General features: G+C 41.0%; 1 protein-coding gene across 1 annotated transcript in view; it reads right to left on the bottom strand.

Moving 5' to 3' along the window:
• LOC129708276 (Fc receptor-like protein 5) overlaps window positions 1-19,825 on the bottom strand; it is a 29,341-nt gene continuing 9,516 nt past the window's right edge. The window contains exons 3-7 of the mRNA XM_055653926.1: window positions 13,821-14,090; window positions 10,933-11,169; window positions 8,910-9,149; window positions 6,405-6,503; window positions 1-3,011 (exon numbers count right to left, since the gene is read on the bottom strand). Of these exons, the coding sequence (XP_055509901.1) occupies window positions 2,989-3,011; window positions 6,405-6,503; window positions 8,910-9,149; window positions 10,933-11,169; window positions 13,821-14,090 (869 nt within the window). The 3' untranslated portion in view covers window positions 1-2,988. The remainder of the gene's footprint in view (window positions 3,012-6,404; window positions 6,504-8,909; window positions 9,150-10,932; window positions 11,170-13,820; window positions 14,091-19,825) is intronic.

Raw genomic sequence — 19,825 nt, 5'->3', positions numbered from 1 at the left:
TTACCATAGATAACAAAAATCCTCTCGACCATCGATAAAAAATATTTTGCATCAAAATCTCTGATCATGCTGGATAGACACAAAATGCTGGAGTAACTCAGCGGGTCAGGCAGCATCCATGAGGAACATGGAAAGGTGACGTTTTGAGTCGGGTCACTTTTACAGATTGATTTTCCCCTGCAATCTGAATGAAGAAGGGTCAGGGTCCTGACCGAAACATCACTTCTCTATATTCTCCAAGGATGCTGCCTGAATCGCTGAGTTACTCCAGCATTTTGCGTCTTTCCTTGATAAGCCAACATGTGCATTTCCTTATTTCTCACTCTGGTCCTGCGGTTATGATGAGACTGCAACACAATTTATAGCAAATAAACAATGAGTCAATATGAAAAATACAGCATGGCACAATACACTGGATTTACAAATTACCTTTAATCCATTATATATTTGACTAAAATAAATCATTCACATGCACAGAATGTCTACATTATCAGATACAACAGCAATGTTTCAGCACAGAAAAGTAGAGGAGATGAAATATCTTATTAAAGAAACAATGGTGTGCAGATTATTTGTGTTATGTTTCGCTATTTTAATCTCTGCCAATTATTAGCATTAGCATCAGCCTAAAGTCTTTGCAACTCTCCATATACACATTTACTGCAAACCTGATGGCAAAATTCAATTTTGATGCACTCTGAACTAAAAAGTGATCACTATGGTAATATCTCAGACAGTTCTACACCCTATCTTGTTGATACCTCTGGGGGACCCAGCGTTGGGGGTGGTGGGGGTTGCCAAGAAGAGGAGAGTGCGGGGACTGCTGAGAGAACTCCATTGAACACGTTGTAAGTTTGTCGGTGCCCTATAGGTGGCGAAACTTTGCATACTTTGTGTATGGTGTGTAAAACAAGGCGTTTCACTGTGACATGTCTGTGATAAACTATCAATCAATCAATCAGAAAGGGGTACTGTAAATAAAGCCTCAAAAACACAGAAAGAATGGCAAATTAAATGTATATTATGCTACATACTACTAGCCTAATATTAACAAAGTTTGTTACATCTTTTGTTGAAACTGCAGATATGTGTACTACATGTCTTAAAAGGTATGGACAGTTTGTTCCATTTAAATATTTAAATGAATATTGTGTATAAATACAAGATTCTGGACCATCATGCCAACTGAGGTAAGCGTCTGCCATTCGTGGCTGGACACAAAAATAAGATCTTTCTTTTAAAGATTTTTTTTTTTTTTTAACTACAACTTTTGTAACAAGACACTTCATTATCAGTGGTTAAATTAGAGTGGCGAATGTCTGATTCCCTAGTATGTGTATATATGAGGAAAGGATCCTCCCCGTCACCAACATTAGCCTGGGTTGATCAGGGTAAAGGACAAGCAATGTCCTTCTTGGACACAAAGTGCTGGAGTACCTCGGCAGGTCAGGCAGCATCTCTGGAGAACATGGATTGGTGGCGTTTCGGGTCGAGTCTGAAGACGGGTCTCAACCTGAAACATCACCTATCCATGTCTCCAGAGATGCTGTGCCTGACCCGCTGGGTTACTCCAGTACTTTGTGTCTTGTGTATTAACCAGCTGTTCCCTGTTTCTCCCTCTTGGATGGCATGCATCCTTAACTGTCTGGTATGAAGAAACCAACAGGGGGTATTGTGTTTAAGAAGGAACTGCAGATGCTGGAAAATCGAAGGTACAGAAAAATGCTGGAGAAACTCAGCGGGTGCAGCAGCATCTATGGAGCGAAGGAAATAGGCAACGTTTCGGCCTGAAACGTTGCCTATTTCCTCCGCTCCATAGATGCTGCTGCACCCGCTGAGTTTCTCCAGCATTTTTCTGTACCAGGGGATGTATTGTGATGTGACTCAATCTAATCCACAAAAATAACCTCAATAAAAAACATATCGCAAAACTTAGGAAAATTAATATGACAACAGTTTTTATACAAATGCAAAGAAAATGTTGCAAGCATGGGTGTTAAACTGACTTATTTTTCTGGGTACCATAATCTTCCGATTCAATTTTAAATAATCATCTGTAGCCAACCCTAAATATAAATCCAAAGGCAGAATTAGCCTGAACTTTCTTCCTTATAAAAATGCAGGGTGTTGAGCACTTTGTCAGTATTTGCATTGCTTTAACTAGTTTTTTTCTGGGCCAAATAAAATTAATGTCCATTTCTGAATCTAAAAATGATAAAAGTATAAAAGGAGGGCACTCAGCTCATTCTACCTGCCAAAATGTTTCAATGTACAATAGATAACATTCATTGTGTTAACGCTGTGTTTCTTTAACAAATTTCTTGTAAGGTTCCAATCTTTGCCTGCAGTCTAAATATTTGTATCATATGCAAAATATAGGGAATAGGTTAAAACTGGTGCTGGACTCATTTTGTGAATAGGTTTGGAGCTCTGGGGATATTACATTGATTTATTTCACCGATCTCTTTAACTCAACATGATTTGTATTTGTGAAACAGCATCCACAAATATTTTTTGCAAGCAGACTGGGATACCTTGATCTTCCTTTGGAATATGTGGACACAGCTGGAAGAATGGCATCACATCACATCCTTTATACCTGAATCTTGGAAGTTCAAAATCTGAAACTACAGTCATCATAGTCAGTAACATTAATCTGATTTCTCCAGTATCCGGGTAGCTTCAGTCTTGCAGGGTTGGCTGGCGTTGTCGTATCAGATGAGGATGCACCCCAGCCTTGACTGATACTTGGGTTTGACTTTATTGCCGTTTCAAGCCGACATCGTCGTAGAACATAAAATAGCAGACGGACCCCATGGTGAGGGCGACGTAACTTATCAAAGACCTGTGTGCTGCTCTAACATAACCCGTACTGTTTGGCAATAACATGAGGCGTTGGTCATGATGGTTGTTGGATTTCCTGGATCAAATGTCCTTTGCTTGAGGATAATGAAGCAGGACCTCATTGACAGATGCACATCACATGAATCATGCAATATCGAATCTGTGGGCTAAAAGAGATGTTCTTTTAATGGAAATATCTTTTCAGAGACGGCATTGATACATAAACCATAACCATCAAAAACATTTTTTTCCGGGATTCATTGCAAAAATTACCTATAAGATTATTTACATTCCTATCTGTTTAAGACTCAAATTAAATTTGCAAAGCATAATTTTTTTCTGAGGTGCAGTATTATTAATATTGATAAATGCTGAACATTATTCCAAGACTATTGCTGTAAATTATGCTTTGGAATTAACAGCATAGTTCAGTTTAGAGTTACAGCGTGGAAACAGGCCCTTCGGCCCACCAAGTCCCCGCCAGCCATCGATCACCCATTCTCATTCTGTTCTCCTACTTTCTTATCCAATCTGTACTCACTAAGGCCAATTTGCAGAGGCAGGTTAACCTACAAACCTGCACATCTTTGGGATGTGGGTGGAAACTGGTGTACCCGGAGAAAATTCATGTGTTCACAGAGAGAATGTGCATACTCCACATGGACAACACCTGAGGTCAGGATCGAACCCGGGTTTCTGGCACTATGAGGCAATAGCTCTACCAACTGTGCCACTGTGCCGCCCTGGTCTGCAGATAGTTAGATCAATGCCTGGGTCAGAGAACCACTGGCAGTACTGAAATTTACCGAGGTTCATGGCAACAATGCAGAAATGAAAGGGTGGGAACAGGTGAGTCATTTAAAGTGGTGAGCCACAGGGAGCCTGCATTCACCAAGGAGTTAACAATGTGTTCTCGGTCACATCATGGTAGGAATCTCATGGGTCCACAAGAAAGTGTCAGAAATAATTACACTGGGGTCAAAGAGTTATGCAGCATAGAAACAGGCCTTTGGGCCGACTTGTCCATGCCGACCAAATTGTCCCATTTACGCTAGTCCCTCCTGCCCGTGTTTGGCTCGTATCCCTCCAAACCTTTCCTAACCATGTAACTGTCTAAATGTTTTTTTAATGTTCTCATAATACCGACCTCAACTACCTCTTCTGGCAGCTCATTCCATATATTCACCACCATCTGTGTGAAAAAGTTGCCCCTCAGGTATCTATTAAATATTTTCCCTCTCAGCTTAAACCTATGTCCTCTGGTTCTTGATTCCTCTACTCTAGGTAAAAGACTCTATGCTTTCACCCGATATATTTCCCTCATGATTTTATACACATCTGTAAGATTACCCCTCAGCCTCTAACCGTTCCTTACAGCTCAGGCCCTGGAGTCCTGGCAACATCCTCGTAAATCTTCTCTGTGCTATTTCCAGCTTAACAATATCCTTCCAATAGCAGTGACCAAAATTGAACACGATTCTCCAAATGCAGCCTCACCAACATCTTACAACTGTAACACAACATCCCAACTTTTATATGTAGGAAGGAACTGCAGATGCTGGTTGGCATCGAAGATAGACACAAAAAGCTGTCAGCTGGATGCTGAAACAAAAAGTTACTCCAGCTTTTTGCGTCTATCCCAAATTTTATACTCAATATCTTGACTGACGGCCAACGTACCAAATCCCTTTTTGACCATTGAAATCCACAGTCTTCCATTGCTTCAACATAAATGAGTAATTCTGGTGAGATCTTAAGCAGGGTTTAAGCATTAGTAAAGCCCCATCATGTTTTAGGTGGTAGGAAGGTGTACATAAAAAATAGTGCAAACCAATTTGCAGAGGGATTATTTTTTCAGGCATTTTTGCTATTAAAAATGGATTAGTCTAATAAACTATGAATCCTTTATAAGCCCAAATAGAGAGAGTTGATGAATAACGGTAAAGAATTATATTCAGGCCGCATGAGGTGAAAGAGCATAGAGATTTGAGGCCCAAACGTTCACAGGGAATTAAAGTGCAGTAGGTTTTAAGATTCCAGTGTCAGAAGCATATAGGATTGTTAAGGGTTTGGACACGCTAGAGGCAGGAAACATGTTCCCGATGTTGGGGGACCAGGGGCCACAGTTTAAGAATAAGGGGTAAGCCATTTAGAAAGGAGACGAGGAAACACTTTTTTCTCACAGAGTTGTGAGTCTGTAGAATTCTCTGCCTCAGAGGGCGGTGGAGGCCGGTTCTCTGGATATTTTCAAGAGAGAGCTAGATAGGGCTCTTAAAGATAGCGGAGTCAGGGGATATGGGGGGAAGGCAGGAACGGGGTACTGATTGGGGATGATCAGCCATGATCACATTGAATGGCAGTGCTGGCTCGAAGGGCCGAATGGCCTACTCCTGCATCTATTGTCTATTGTCTATTGACTAAGCCACATTTTGTAGAAAATAACATCCATGAAGCACAATTTTACTGGAGTAAGTGGATGATAAATGCCTGGATTTTTGTTGTTCAGGTTACATTTCATTGGAAATGCTTGCATTAACATTTTAAAATCATCCAGGAGATGCTTGCACCTAATTGCATTTTCTAAACCAATGTCACTGTAAGTGCATTGAAAAAGACAAGAGATTGGACGTTTCCTTATGCATTTCCTTGGCTATGGAAGTTCTTTGCTTGCCAGAAATTCTTATTCATAGTTGAAGTGTTCCAACTGAAGAATCCAACAGTGACACACCCTGTTCTGCAGGAAGTGGAGCAGCCTTTGTGGAATTCGTACAGTGAGGAACACTACATAACAGGGACTAAACAATGAATGCAAAAATAAACAATCTCTCAGTTTGCTTACTTATGCTATAACAATAAAGGTGTCCTTTATAGTTGTTATTTTCCTCTTGAGTTACCACATTTTTTTAATTCATGAAGTCTACATGGCACCCCATGTACAATTTCTGTACAATTTGCTAATCGGGGATGTGCTTAGTGTGGCAATACTTCACTGGACTGTTTGTACGAAAATGATTTCACTGGTCGTTTGCACTTCCCACATGGGGCGGCATGGTGGCAGAGCGGTAGAGTTGCTGCCTTACAGCACCAGACACCCGCATCTGATCTGGACCACGGGTGATTGTCTATACAAAGCTTGTACATTCCCCCTATGACAGTGTAAACAGGACCTTCGGCCCACCGAGCCAACCAGCGATCACCCAGTACACTTGCACTATCCTACGCATTAGGAACAATTTATAATTTTACCGAACTTATGCATCTTTGGAATGTGGGAGGAAACTGGAGCACCTGGAGAAAACCCATGTGGTCACAGGGAGAACGTACAAACTCCGTACAGACATCACTTGTAGACAGTGTCCGGAGTCATTATAGAATCTGGGTCTCTGGTGCTGTAAAGCAGCAACTCCACTGCTGCGGCACTGGGCAGCACAAATAATGTTCTGAAGATGAATACCACATAGAAAATTGCAAATAAAATTGATATTAAAACAATTCCTATCAGATCAAAGTAAAATTAAGCACAAGGAAATTCAATAAATGTTTTATTTCTAATGACCTACCTTTAGTTGCACAACAATAACAGATCAACCCAATAATCAAAATGAGTAGCAGAATGGCTCCTACGCTGACACCCACCACCACTGGCTGGAAACTGGAATCTGGAAAGAAGAACCAAACAGATTATTGTTTTCTTTCTGTTGCACAAGAGAAATTGAATATATTCAAGGCCAAGAAAGATTTTTGTGCTATAAGGGAATCAAGGCAGGGAACTAGTGGAGGGCGAGATCAGAGCAGCATGTACTTATTAAATGGTGGAGCAGAGACGTGGGACCAATACTGCTCCTGTTCCTTACGTTCTGATAAAATATCTACCTCATTCTACTGAAATGCATAAACTTACCTCTCTGCTGATTTGTTTCAAAGCTTTGAAATTAGGCTTTGAAACAACTCGCACGTGAACTTTTATTGTATTTGCATTTCCATTTTTGGCCTGATATCTTAAGCAAGACATTGTCTTATGAATGGAACAGCAAAGGGAAAGTATTCCCACAAAAAATGATTGATCTGAAATGTTAAATATGATGCTCTCTTCACAGATGCTGCCAGCTGAGTGTAAAATTGATACAATTACCAAGACTTCCCTGCCTCAGCCCCAATCACCCTTTCCTCTTTCCCACATTACAAAGGCCCGTCTCCTACCACTGATCTCACAAGCCCACCATCCTTCCCTTATTTAGTTCCACTCCACACCTTCCTAGTTTTATAATCTCCAGGCCTTTCTTGTCTCCACTTGAAACAGAACTTAGAACAAAAAGCTGGAGTAACTCAGCGGGTCAGGCAGCATCACTGGAGAAAAGGAAGAGCTGACATTTCTGGTCAAGACCCGTCTTGAGACAGATCTGGAGAAGGGTCCCAACCCAAAACATCACCTATTCCTTTTCTCCAGACATGCTGCCTGACCCGTTCAGTTATACCAGCAATTTGTGTCTATCTTCGGTGTAAATCAGCATCTACAGTTCCTTCCGGCACATTAGAACAGCACAGCACAGGAACGGGCCATTCTGCCCACAATGTCTGTGCTGAACATGATGCCAAGTTAAACTGATTTCTTCTGCCTGTTCATGATCCATATTCCTCTATCCATAGTTCTACCATGTGCTTGTCTAAAAGCCTTGTATCACCACTGTTATATCTACCTCCACCACCACCATTGGCAATGAATTCCAAGACCCCAGTACTTTGTGTGAAATATTTGCACCCCACATCTCCATTAAACTGTCCTACTAAACTTCCCTATCACCCTATAGCTATGTCTTCTAGTGTTGGAAAGTGTTCCAGAGAGAAAAACTAACTTTTCCCACCTGAGTCGCTGTCTCCACACTTCCCTCCCCACCTGGCTCCAACTACCTATCTAACTTTCCTCTGCTGGATCCATCAATGGTTTGATAGCTTTTGCCCCCCCCATTGCTTTATATTTGCCTTGCCGAGGCAGGTTGAAGTGTAACGTAGAGTCAATGGAACGGAGGTTGGTTTGTGTGATGGTCTGGGCTGCGTCTACAATTCTCTGCAATTTCATGCCGCCTTGGATGGAACTGTTCCCAAACCATGCTCTGATGCATCCCGATAAAATGCTTGTGTGTGTGTGCCTGTAACCACTGGTGCCCCACAAAAAATGATGCAGGGACCTCCTGCTCTTTGCAATGTACATAACGACTTAGGTTTGGATATGGAAGTCATGATCAATAAGTTGGTAGAATGTATGAAGACGGGTATTGTTGATAGTGCGGAAGGCAGTCTTATTCTGCAGAGAGATATTAATGAGTTGGTAAAATTGGCTGAAAAAATGGCAGAAGGAGTTTATTGTGGACAAATATGAGGCGATGCATTTTGGGCATGCTAATGGATTCTCTGAATCTAATACTGAAATGCCCGCCAGAGTCAGGCAAATACCTATTCTCGAATTTGGTAGCTAACATCAAAGTGGTTTCAAATTGGAGTCACTTTAGGGTGCAAGTCCATTACTGCCTGAAAGTGGCCTCTCAAGTAGATAGAATGGTAAATAAGGCATACAGTATTATATCTGCTTTCACAGGTTGGGGCATTGCCTATAAGAGTCAGGAAGTCATGATGCAGCTTTATAGGTTGGTTTATTTGGTTACGTTGCATTTGGAGCAATTCGTGTGCAATTCAGGTTTACTCATTACAGGAAGGATGTGGAAGCTTTGGAAAGGATGCAGAGGAGGTTTACCAGATTGACGCCTGGCTTGGGGGACATTAGCTACAGGGAGAGGTTGGAGAGACTTTGATTGTTTTCTCTGGAACGCCTGATGTAATGGGGTGACGGGACAGAAATGTATAAAATTATGAGATGCACAGATAGGGTAGACAGTCACAACCTTTTCCCGGGATGGAAAGAATCAAATACTAAAGGGCATAGTTTTAAGGTGAAAGGGGCAGGATTTAAAGGAGATGTGCAGGACAACGTATTTTACACAGAGGGTAGTGAGTACCTGAAACATGCTTCTGGGATTCGTGGTTGAGGCAGTGCCTCAGAAGGACTTTACCTTGCTCTGGTACTTCAATCCTGTTGCTAAAATGACCGTGTACAGAGCAGTAATATATCCCTGAGTTTGCGGCTTCAATAATGAATTGGTTCTGCTTTGTGTCTTTGGTCATGTTCTTTGTTGGGTGCACAAAATACCACGTGTAGTTTTCTTTCGTGTCGTAGGTTACAGTGCAATACAGTGCCAGCTGCTGGCCCACAATGGGAGGATCTGGCTTTGAGGTCAGGTTAACGGACAAATCTGGAGAGAAATTCAGAACAGAAACTTTAATGTGCAGCACCAGTGAAATTATTGTTAGAATTAAGTTTTGTGTCATCATCATTTCTGGGAATTCTATGCTTTTTGAATAGTTATATCTGACGTACAAATGGCTACCAATGAGAAAATAACGTTTAATTTCTGTAATTGTTTTATAAATATTAAAAATATATATCTGTCCAACAGACGTATCTGTGAATTAAATAGTCGATTATTCCATTGCAGAAGTATGCTTTCCCCAGCACTTCAATCCCATTGCTATTCATCCAAATATTGAGCAGTAATATCAGTTGTCCCAACTATGAATTGATTCTGTATTGTGATGCGAGAAGTTCATTACTAGATCCAAAATCTGCCAGGTTATTGGTTTTGTCGGTTCGACTGCAAATAAGTGCAAGTTGGTGTGTCAAATTATCATGAAATTCACAGCATTGGACAATACTTTCCAAATTAAATTGTCAAGCAGGCTTTGTCTCCACAAATGCACTGATGGATTTTTTTAAATTCTCATAATAAAAAGGTAGCTTATCTAAGTTCAATTCCCTGGTTTGCTGATTTAATCTTGAAAAGTATGACGGAATATTTGCAGGTCGCAACCTCTGCTGGAGCCCCTTGTGGTGAGGTTTAACATCTATAACATATCTTCTTCCCAATGGCACAATGAACATATTGGTAGCATTTATGGATCACCTAGAACTGGAGGCCAATAAGGAATGTTTGGTCTCAGTGTGGGAAGGAAGATGGAAGTTGCCCCATGACATGAAGGGTATGGGGGCTTTGGAAAGGATGCAGAGGGGGTTTACCTGAACTATGCCTGGATTAGAAGGTATTAGCTACAGGGAGAGGTTGGAGAGTCACAGATTATTTTCTCTGTAATGCCAGGGGTTATGGTGAGACTAAAAGAAGTATATAAATTTATGAGAAGCATAGATAGGATGGACAGTGAGAACCTTTTCCGCGACGGAATAAAATAGTAGAGTAATAAAAAACATAGTTTTAAGGTGAGAGGGGCAAGGTTTAAAGGAGATGTTCAGGGTGACTTTATTTACACTGAGGGTCGTGAGTTCCTGGAACATGCTTCTGGGATTGGTGGTTGAGGCAGATACAAAAGTGGCATTTAAGAGAATTGGATAGGCATTGGGATATGCTGGGAATAGAGGTACAGGTATGTGGATAACCTGCAGGTCGATAAAAGATGGTTTTGGCATCATATTCAGGAAAGACATTGTGGGCTGAAGGGCCTGTTTTTGTGCTGTACTGTTCTATGTTCTATGTTGTACATCCTAAATTGGCAAACTTCTATGAGTCATAGAATCATAGAGTCATACAGACAAAAGCAGGCCTTTCGACCCAACATGCCTACGACGACCTACTTGCCCATCTACACTAGTCCCACCGACCTGCATTTGGCCTATATCCCTCTAAACCCATCTTATCCATGTACCTATCTAACTGGTTCTTAAATGTTGTGATAGTCCCTGCCTCAACTACCTCCTCCAGCAGCTCCATACACCTGCCATCCTTTGAGTAAGAAAGTTGTCCCCTCAGGTTCCTATTAAATCTTCCCCCCCTCACCTTTGTCAATATGCATTTGGCAGCACCGTTATTCCATGGTTTTGAGGTAGATATACTCAACAAAAATGATTGAAAATGAGAAAATAAAAACATGTTTAATTTGTCAGCTCTGCTAATCTCTGTATAAATACAAAAATCTTTCCTGCACAAGATTTGAATAGTAGATGACAGCGTCTCAGAAGGACTTTACCTTGCACTAGTACTTCAATCCCGTTGCTAACATAACCATATACAGAGCAGTAATATATCCCTACGTTTGTGGATTCAATAATGTACTGGTTCCGCACTGTGTTATTAGTTGTATTCTTTGTTGGGTAAACAAAATACCACTCGTAGTGTTGAGTATTGAAAGTTACAGCGCAAGACAATGCCAGCTGCTGGCCCAGAATAGGAGGATCTGGCTTTGAGGTCAAGTTAACAGACAAATCTGGAAAAAAAAATCAGAACAGCAATGTTAATGCACTGCAACAGTGAAATTACTGTTAAAATCTTGCATAATCATCATTTCTGGGAATGCTATGCTTTTTGAATGGTTATATCTGATGTGCAAATGGCAACTAATGAGAAAATAACATTTAATTTCCTGTCATTGTTTTTATAAATATAAATCTGTCCAACAGAGGCATCTCTGAATTAATTAAATAGTTGATTGTTCCATTGTAAAAGTGGGCCTTCCCCAGCACATAAATCTCATTGCTAATCATCCAAACAGTCAGCGGTAATATCAGTGTGAAGAAGGATCTCGACCTGAAACGTCGCCCATTCCTTCTCTCCAGAGATGCTGCCTGTCCGGCTGAGTTACTCCAGCATTTTGTGTCTACGGGCAGTTATAAAGCAGTTGTCCCAACTATGAATTGATTCTGTACTGTGATGCGAGTCAAGTTCATTACTGGATCCAAAGTGTGCCAGGTTATTGGTTTTGTAAGTTAGACTGCAAATGAGTGCAAATTCACATTTAATTTCAAGTTTTCGTGTACAGTGTTGTGACTGTTGGCAGACCAATTTCCCTCCGGGGATGAATTAAGTTTTATCGTATGGTATCGAAAGTTGATGTGTCAAATTATCATGAAATTCAGAGCATAAAAGACGATACTCTTCAAATTGAATTATCATCAGCAGAAGCTTTGTCTCCATAAATGCACCCATAGATTTTTAAGATTCTCCTCATAATAGAAAGGTAGCGTATCTAAGCCTAATTCCCTGGTTTTCTGATTTAATCTTAAAACTATGACGGAATCTTTGCAGGTCGCGTCCTCTATAATGAAATGTAATGAAACTTAACATCCATAACATATCTTTTTTTAGTTTAGGTTCGAGATACAGCACGGAAACAGGCTCTTCGACCCACCGAGTCTGCATAGACCAGTGATCCCAGCACATTAACAATACCCTACACACACTAGGGACAATTTACAATTATACCAAGCCAATTAGCCTACAAACTTGTACGTCTTTGGAGTGTGGGAGGACACCGAAGACCTCGGAGAAAACCCACACAGGTCACGGGGAGAACGTACAAGTTCCATACAGACAGCACCCGCAGTCGGAAACGAACCCGGGTCTCTGGCGCCGTGAGGCAGCAACTCTAGCGCTATAAAACCTGGCACAATGAAACTATTAGTAGGAGCTTTACCCATAGCATTTATGGAGCACTCAGAACAGCAGGCCGGTAAGAAATGTTTGCTATCAGTGTGGGAAGGTAGAAGTCAGGCAGCAGAAACTCAAGCAATCTTCAGGAAAAGTCAGGATACCATTAAGTTATTGAAAGAAAAGACAGCCGTCAGAAGCAATCTTTTGTGTGGATTGGTTCTCCTCCAATAATAATACCTGGTTTATGTAAGATCTTTAACATAGCAAAACAGTTTGTCATGGAGTCATAGTGCTCCTCAGGTTCCTATTAAATCTGTTCCCTCTCATCTTAAACCTGTATCCTTGGATTCTTGATTCTACTCTAGGTGCATTCATCCTAGGTTTATTATTGTCACGTGTACCAAGACACAGTGAAAAGCTCGCTATCCTATCCAATCAGATAATACTGGACACAATTACAATCAAGCTAAATGCAAGTGCAAAAGGTTGAGCAGGGAGAAAGGAGAGAGAAGAAAATAAAATAGAACAGGTGGCAAAAAGGTAGGTGCGAAGGAGCAAATTAATGAGGAAAGAGAGATGGTGAGGGAATATGTTCAGGGAATATGTTTAATGTCATGCCAGCAACCGTGGTGCATTCCTGTTGTGGATGCCCCAACATTGAAATCTAAGAGGGCTGTTGGACTGGAAGAGATGACACGGAAAGGGGTCATACAGAATGCAGACGGATTTTAAAAAACGGATAAGAATCATATAATCAGGCTTTGTTATCAGGGTAGAACAGCAAGCAGAGAGAGCATGGGTGAAGGAAGTGCACAATCATACAGTAAATTTTCAATAAACTGTTCTCTGGTTGTTCCATGATCCAAATGGTTTAGCATTTAGCTCACATAGTTCTGTTCCCATTCATCATTAGAATCTGCCAGGGTTATATTCTCCATGCTCCCTTTAAACATATCAGGTTCACTGGAAAATATGTACTACCGCTATGTAATATCTAAGAAATGTGAATTACAATTGCATTGAGGGATAAAAAGGAATAATATTCAATAGTCCAGAAACTGTCAATCCATCACCATCAAATATCAGAGTGTAGAAAAAATGAACTGCAAGTGCTAGTTTACACAAAAGGACACAAAATGCTGGAGTAACTCAGCGGGTCAGGCAGCATCTCTGGAGAACATGCCCTTTTGGAACACGAACCTTCAACTTCAGACTAAAGAGAGGTCCCGACCCGAAACATCACCTATCCAGTCAGAGATGGTGCCAGACCCACTGAGCTACTCCGGCACTTAGTGTCCTTCCACCATCAAACATCACAAGGGTGTCGGATTATTGGAGTTTTAGTAACAGGTATGTCTACAGTTTCAGTGTGCCTTTGTAATCGTATTAGGACACTGATACCATTTACAATTTGCACAATAATTAGCACTCACTTCAAAGTGAAAACCGAAATTGAAAAAATTATAATTAGACTGTCAATATTCATACCTATAATCAGCCCTCTGCTGTACTTTGGGCCAAATCCATTATCTGCTTTACATTTAAGAGTCTCCAGTAATTCACTGAATGATAGATTCACAACAAATTCCGCTCTACGCCGAATCTCTGCAACAAGGGTATTCACCAACGTTGTGTCTCGATACAACGTGTAGTTTATTGGCAAACTTCCTTTTGGTGACAAACAGGAAATAGTTGTGACCATTGATTTTTCCAACTTATAGTCAATTTGTGCAGAAATCTCAGGATTGGATGCTGGAACTGAGGAAGCAAAAGGAAAACATGTCACATTTGAAAATGATAATTTTAACTTCCTTTTAAAAATACAGCTCACACAAAAACATAACTGGACAAGTGCAGCGTGGTGCCAAATCATTATTTATTGAATGATCTATTAGTGTCCAATGTTCAACATTTTACATGCAGTTACATGGGGGAATGTTCCACTATTGTAATATTTTAATAAGGGCGGCACAGTGGTGCAGGTGGCAGAGCTGCTGTCTCGCAGCGCCAGATACCTGGGTTCAATCTTGACCGTGGGTACTTTCTGTGTGAGTTTGCACGTTCTTCCTGTGACCGCATGGGTTTCCTCTAGGTACTCTGGTTTCCTCCCATGTTCCAAAGATTCACGCGTTTGTAGGTTAATTGGCCCTTGTAAATTGCCGCTGGCATATAGGAAGTGGATGAGAAAGTGGGATCACTTAGAACTAGTACGAATAGGTGACTTGGTGAGCTGAAGTGCATGTTTCCACGCTGCATCTCGAAACTACTCTCAACTACACTTGGGTGACTCCAGCACATCCATGGGAGCCCAGTAGAGGATCCTGACTGTGGTCCTAGTTTATTTGGGCAAGAAATGCAGGCCTTGTCAGTAATACTGACAACTCATGGGCCTATTTGCCATCCATGGCATTTGCCCCGGAATAGCCTAACTGCTGTACAAGAGACTTTATAGCCGTAACCCAGACTATTGTTATTTGTTATTGGTATGAAGAGACTAAAACCCATACAGAGTTCAGAGAAACAGCATGGAAACAGGCCCTGTAGCCCACTGAGACCATGCTGTCCATTGATCACCCACACATACTAACCCCATGTCATACCACCTTCACATCCACAGTAGGGGAAACTTATAGAGGCTAATTAATCTACAAACCTGCAGGTCATTGGAATGTGGGAGGAAACTGGAGCATCGAGAGGAAATGCACGCGGTCACTCAGATTAACAATAACCAGAATGGGTCGATTGATTTTGAATGGCAGAGTTCTAGTTATTTTTATATTTTAAAGAAACATTGGCGAGTCACATCAGAATCCTCGTTACCAAAGTCTTCTATGTATTTTAGGGCAGAAAGAACATGTATTAATGTTAGCTGCTGACTAAAGCATTTACAATGGTTTATTTGTTTTAAATTCACTGTGATTTTGTGATCCCTTCAATGGAATGGAGATAGATAGACAGACAGACACAGACACAGACACAGACAGACAGACAGACAGACAGACGATTAGTATGGGTGTCAGGAGTTATGGGGAGAAGGTAAGAGAGTGGGATTAAGAGGGAAAGATAGATCAGCCAAGATTGAATGGCAGAGTGGACCTGATGGGCCGAATGGCCTAATTCTGCTCTAATTACCTGTACTTATGAACTTCTTCTCAACATATCATTTTTTATAAAGCAGGAGAGGAAGGAATCAATCCATAACTCAATGTGAATAACTGTCATCAAATGTTCCTTTAATTACTCTTTTGCCTCCTAGTTAATTCCTTCTGCAATTCAAAGGTTATCTTCCAGGGTGGGAGTAGTTAGACACACTGCAACTGTACAAGGCAGCTCCCCACCGCCTTCTCAAGGACGTGAGGGATGGGCGATAAATGCTGGTGTTTCCAGTGGTTCCCATCTGGTGAATAAGAATAAATCTTCTGCCATAGATAATGGGCCCCTCATCACATAACAGCTGTTTCCTTTTTAATTGTTTGGATTATCACATTTGCATCATTGTGGTCAACGCTCTCAATAAAATTCTATATTTGTGCTTATCAAATATCAATTCCTCTTGGGGCCATTGTGCTATTTACGATATAGGTTATGATGTGTTGTGTGCAAAGAGTTAAGATCCATTTTTCAACATTTTTAATTGACAGCAGGTACTCATTTTAAATGAGATTCTGATCAGGATTAAGTGCAGGATTATTGTTTGTAACTGCACAGATTTATTCAATCTGTGTTCTTGCCTGGAATTCTGAATTGTTCCATTGTAAATGCAATTAAATAAAAGGAAATTATGCTCCCAAAATCCAACCTTTCCTTGGTAATAGACACAAAATGCTGAAACGTCAATCTTCAGTCTGAAGAAGGGTCTCGACCTGAAACACCACCCATTCTTTTCCCCCCAGAGATGTTGCCTGACCCGCTGAGTTACTCCAGCATTTTGTGTCTATCTTCGGTGTAAATCAGCATCTGCAGTTCCTTCCTAAACCTTTGCTTGGTTACAGGCATAAACAATAGTGCATTGGAATTTGCACATTCTCCATGTGACCAGGTTGGTTTCTTCCCATATTTCATGGAAGGTTGGTATGGATCCTTGCTGACCCCTTTCAGTCAGCAACGTGATGGAAGGTGTTGTTAGCAGCACACATTATTCAATAACCTGCTCACTGATGCGCAGTTTGTGATTCACCAGGACAAGTGGCACCATGGCCTGAAGTTTGCAAACTGTGCAAACTGAGTAATCTCTGCTGATCGTCACAAAACATGCCCTCAAAGATCCAGCCAAGTCAGTGGTGTGCATTTACCTTTCCTGCCACCAACTGTTGTCAAGTGGCATTTCTCTGACATCAGGTAATGTCAACCAATCTGATTGAAAACTCTCCCAAGTAGCACACAGGAGAGCATAAAGGGGCTGTCCTACTGCGGAAACCTAATTAGCGACCTTAGAAGAGTTTGCCCTTGACTTGTACTCGCAGCATGGTCGACACACAGGACTTTAGGAGGTCTTTGTAACTCTCCTTCATGCTCGAGAGTAGTCCCCGCGTACTCGAGGCCTCAGCTAGGTCGTGGCATATTTTTCAACATGCTGTAAAATGCTCGCGAGTAAAAAAGGTCACCATGGAAAAAAAAAACAATTTTTGTCTTTTACTCGTAGGTTTAGTCGAAGTAGGTCGGCATCTTATTCGTATGTAATTGAGGGTAGTCGAAGGTAGTCAAAGTTAGTTGTAGATAGTCTTCAACATAGTCGAAGGGAGGTCAAAGGAGATCAAAGGGGGTCGTCTTCACTCTCCACTATTCGGAGTCCAATTTTCCTGAAGCTAGTCGAAGCTAGTCTTCAACAAAGTCGAAGGAGGTCTTCTACATAGTCGAAGGAGGACTTCAACATGACACTTTTTTAAACTCTCCTAAACTCTTCTAAACTCGCCAAATAGGTCGCTGCAGTGGGACAGCCCCTTTAAGTACATTTTCTAGTGTATGTCACAGTGCAACATGAAAGTGGAAACCATTACACCATGAATTAATCTGAAATACCATACTTTAAAAAAAAAATGTTTTTAATCCGTACAATCATGAAGCATCTTCCTGAGAAAATGAAAATGTTAACTTAGATTTTTGGTATTTGATCAAGGTAGAAGCTGAAATCATCTTTAAAAACATTTGGGTTTTACAGAGTGAATAGTTTGCAAAGACCAAAAGGCCAAGTCAGTAGATATTTGTAAGGCAGAGATAGATAGATTCTTGATTAAGGCAGGTGTCAGAGTGTTATGGTGATAGGCAGGAGAATGGGGTTAGGAGGGAAAGATAGATCAGCCATGATTGAATGGCGGAGTAGACCTGTTGGGCCGAATGGCCTAATTCTACTCCTGCTCCTTATGACCTCGTCAGTTCAGATTGCAATACAAAAAGTTACAAAGAGTGAATTCTACAAAGGAGGAATGAACTGCCTACAAGCCTAGGGATTCCTGGGTACACATACTCCTGTGCTGCCACGTTTCCTCCATTGTGATTGCAATTATCTGCATGAAATCTATGCTCAGTTATGTATGGACTGCTGCTATCTTACAATTTCCATGTATTGTATCCTTAACAGAGCACAATACTCTCAGGGAGTTTCATGGGACTTTATCAGACAAAAAACAGTCACTCAATAAAAAACAAAGGGCTTGGTCAAAGAGGCAGGTTCTAGGGAGAGGGGCAAGGAACAGTCTGGGATGTGCCAAATGTGGAGCAACTAAATTCTATAATAAGCAAGAGGCTGGAATTAGAGAATCACAGACGCTGACGGGACTGGTGAAGACCAGAATGACAGGGAAGGGTGCATCTATAGAGGGATCCAGGAACAATTTAAAACATTAAGGTGTTGTTCAACAAGAGGCTGAGGGAGGACAGTTGGTGCAGGGTGAAGGATAAACAGGATTCAGTTTGAGGAAGGGTCTGTGAGGTAGAGAGCTATATAAGTGAAGCTGGCAGGACTATGTTGAAACGGCAACGTTTGGAAATGGCAAGGCCACTTTGAGGATTTCAGATAAGGCAGCAGAGATAGATAAGGTTGCAGGGATAGGTCCAGGACCATATATGGTATAAAGGTTGCAGATAGACTGCGTGAAATTTCACATGTAGAAGGCACTGCAGATGTGCTAGAGTGCTAGAGTTACTCAGCGGGTCAGGCAGCACCTCTGGATAAAAAGGATGGGCGATGTTTCGGATCGGGACCCTTCTTCAGACCCGAAACACGAGTCTGAAGAAGGGTCCCAACAAGAAACGTCACCCCTCATTTTTCTCCAGAGATGCTGCCTGACCCGCTGAGGAACAGCAGCATGTTGTGCCTATCTTTGGTTCAATTTTCAGTTGCTAGGATGAATTAGGCAGTCATGGAGACAGAATACATGTTGGGAACACAAGATAAAGCATTCAATCAATCAATTATTTATTTTACAGAAACATTCTGCTTAGGTAATAATGAATGTCATATAAAAAAATTGAGAGTATGGACAGTTCAAGAGAGGTGGCGGTTAGGGGGATCTCATTGCTCCACTTATACTTGGAGAAAATGATACAATGCTTAAGAAAGCAACGTTACTGTGTTGTATGGATTGTGTGTTTCATACAAATGTACCACCACTATTTACAATAATGTAAAGCCATGAACTGCTGAGGAAGCGTGAGGAGCTGATTTGCCCTTTCCTGCTCCTGCTTCCCTTGTTCCTGTAGATTGCTGCAATGTCCAAGAGATCATGCGTGTTCTCAGTTTCCTTTGTTTCAGTGTTTGATTATAGTTCATCTGAGAATCCCCCAAAAAACTGTGTTTGTTTGAATAATATCTGGAATTGGAGACAGTCAAAGCCGAGGAAATTAAGTATTTTCTTTCCAGAAGAACAGGATGGATCTCAACTTTTAATGGGACTATTTCCAGAGAACAAGAATATCAGCTACCTAACACTCACACGCAATGACAATTGGTTTGTCAGCGTATATCCTTCCTGAATAACAATCAGAAAGGAGGCCTTATCCCCATTAAGTAATACAATTACATTCACTATTTCACCTCCCAAGGACATAACACCACACGTAAAAAAGAAACATTGTCCAGGAAATTGGAATTTGTATTAGCAGAGTTATTTTCAAATACCAGGAAACTGCTAACAATGCATTGCTCTTTGTGTTAGGTGGTTCTTCATGAAAAATTGCATCAAACTTGCAATAGAAAAAGTCATCTACTGTAAATAACATCAATCCATGTTGTGCTAGACCAAGCCAGATACACTTAGATCGCTGAGCTATAAATAAGATGTTACATGTTAATACTTGAATTGCGTTTTTAACAATTTTTTTAAATGATATTAAAAAAAAGTATTAATAAGGTTATTTTAAGTGTTCACTGACAGCTGCCATTTTTTCTTTGTCTAATGTCTTCAAAAGTGTGATGGATAAATAGGTTTCTTTTTGGTGCTTAAAGCTTTTTTTTCTGTTGCAGAAACTGCCAAAACAGGACTCTTTTTATTCTC

The sequence above is a fragment of the Leucoraja erinacea genome, chromosome 23 (genome assembly GCF_028641065.1).
Source record: "Leucoraja erinacea ecotype New England chromosome 23, Leri_hhj_1, whole genome shotgun sequence".
In the NCBI taxonomy this organism is placed as follows: domain Eukaryota; kingdom Metazoa; phylum Chordata; class Chondrichthyes; order Rajiformes; family Rajidae; genus Leucoraja; species Leucoraja erinaceus.
The sequence above is the reverse complement of the archived record's forward strand: the minus strand, read 5'-3'. Positions and strand labels throughout refer to the sequence as shown.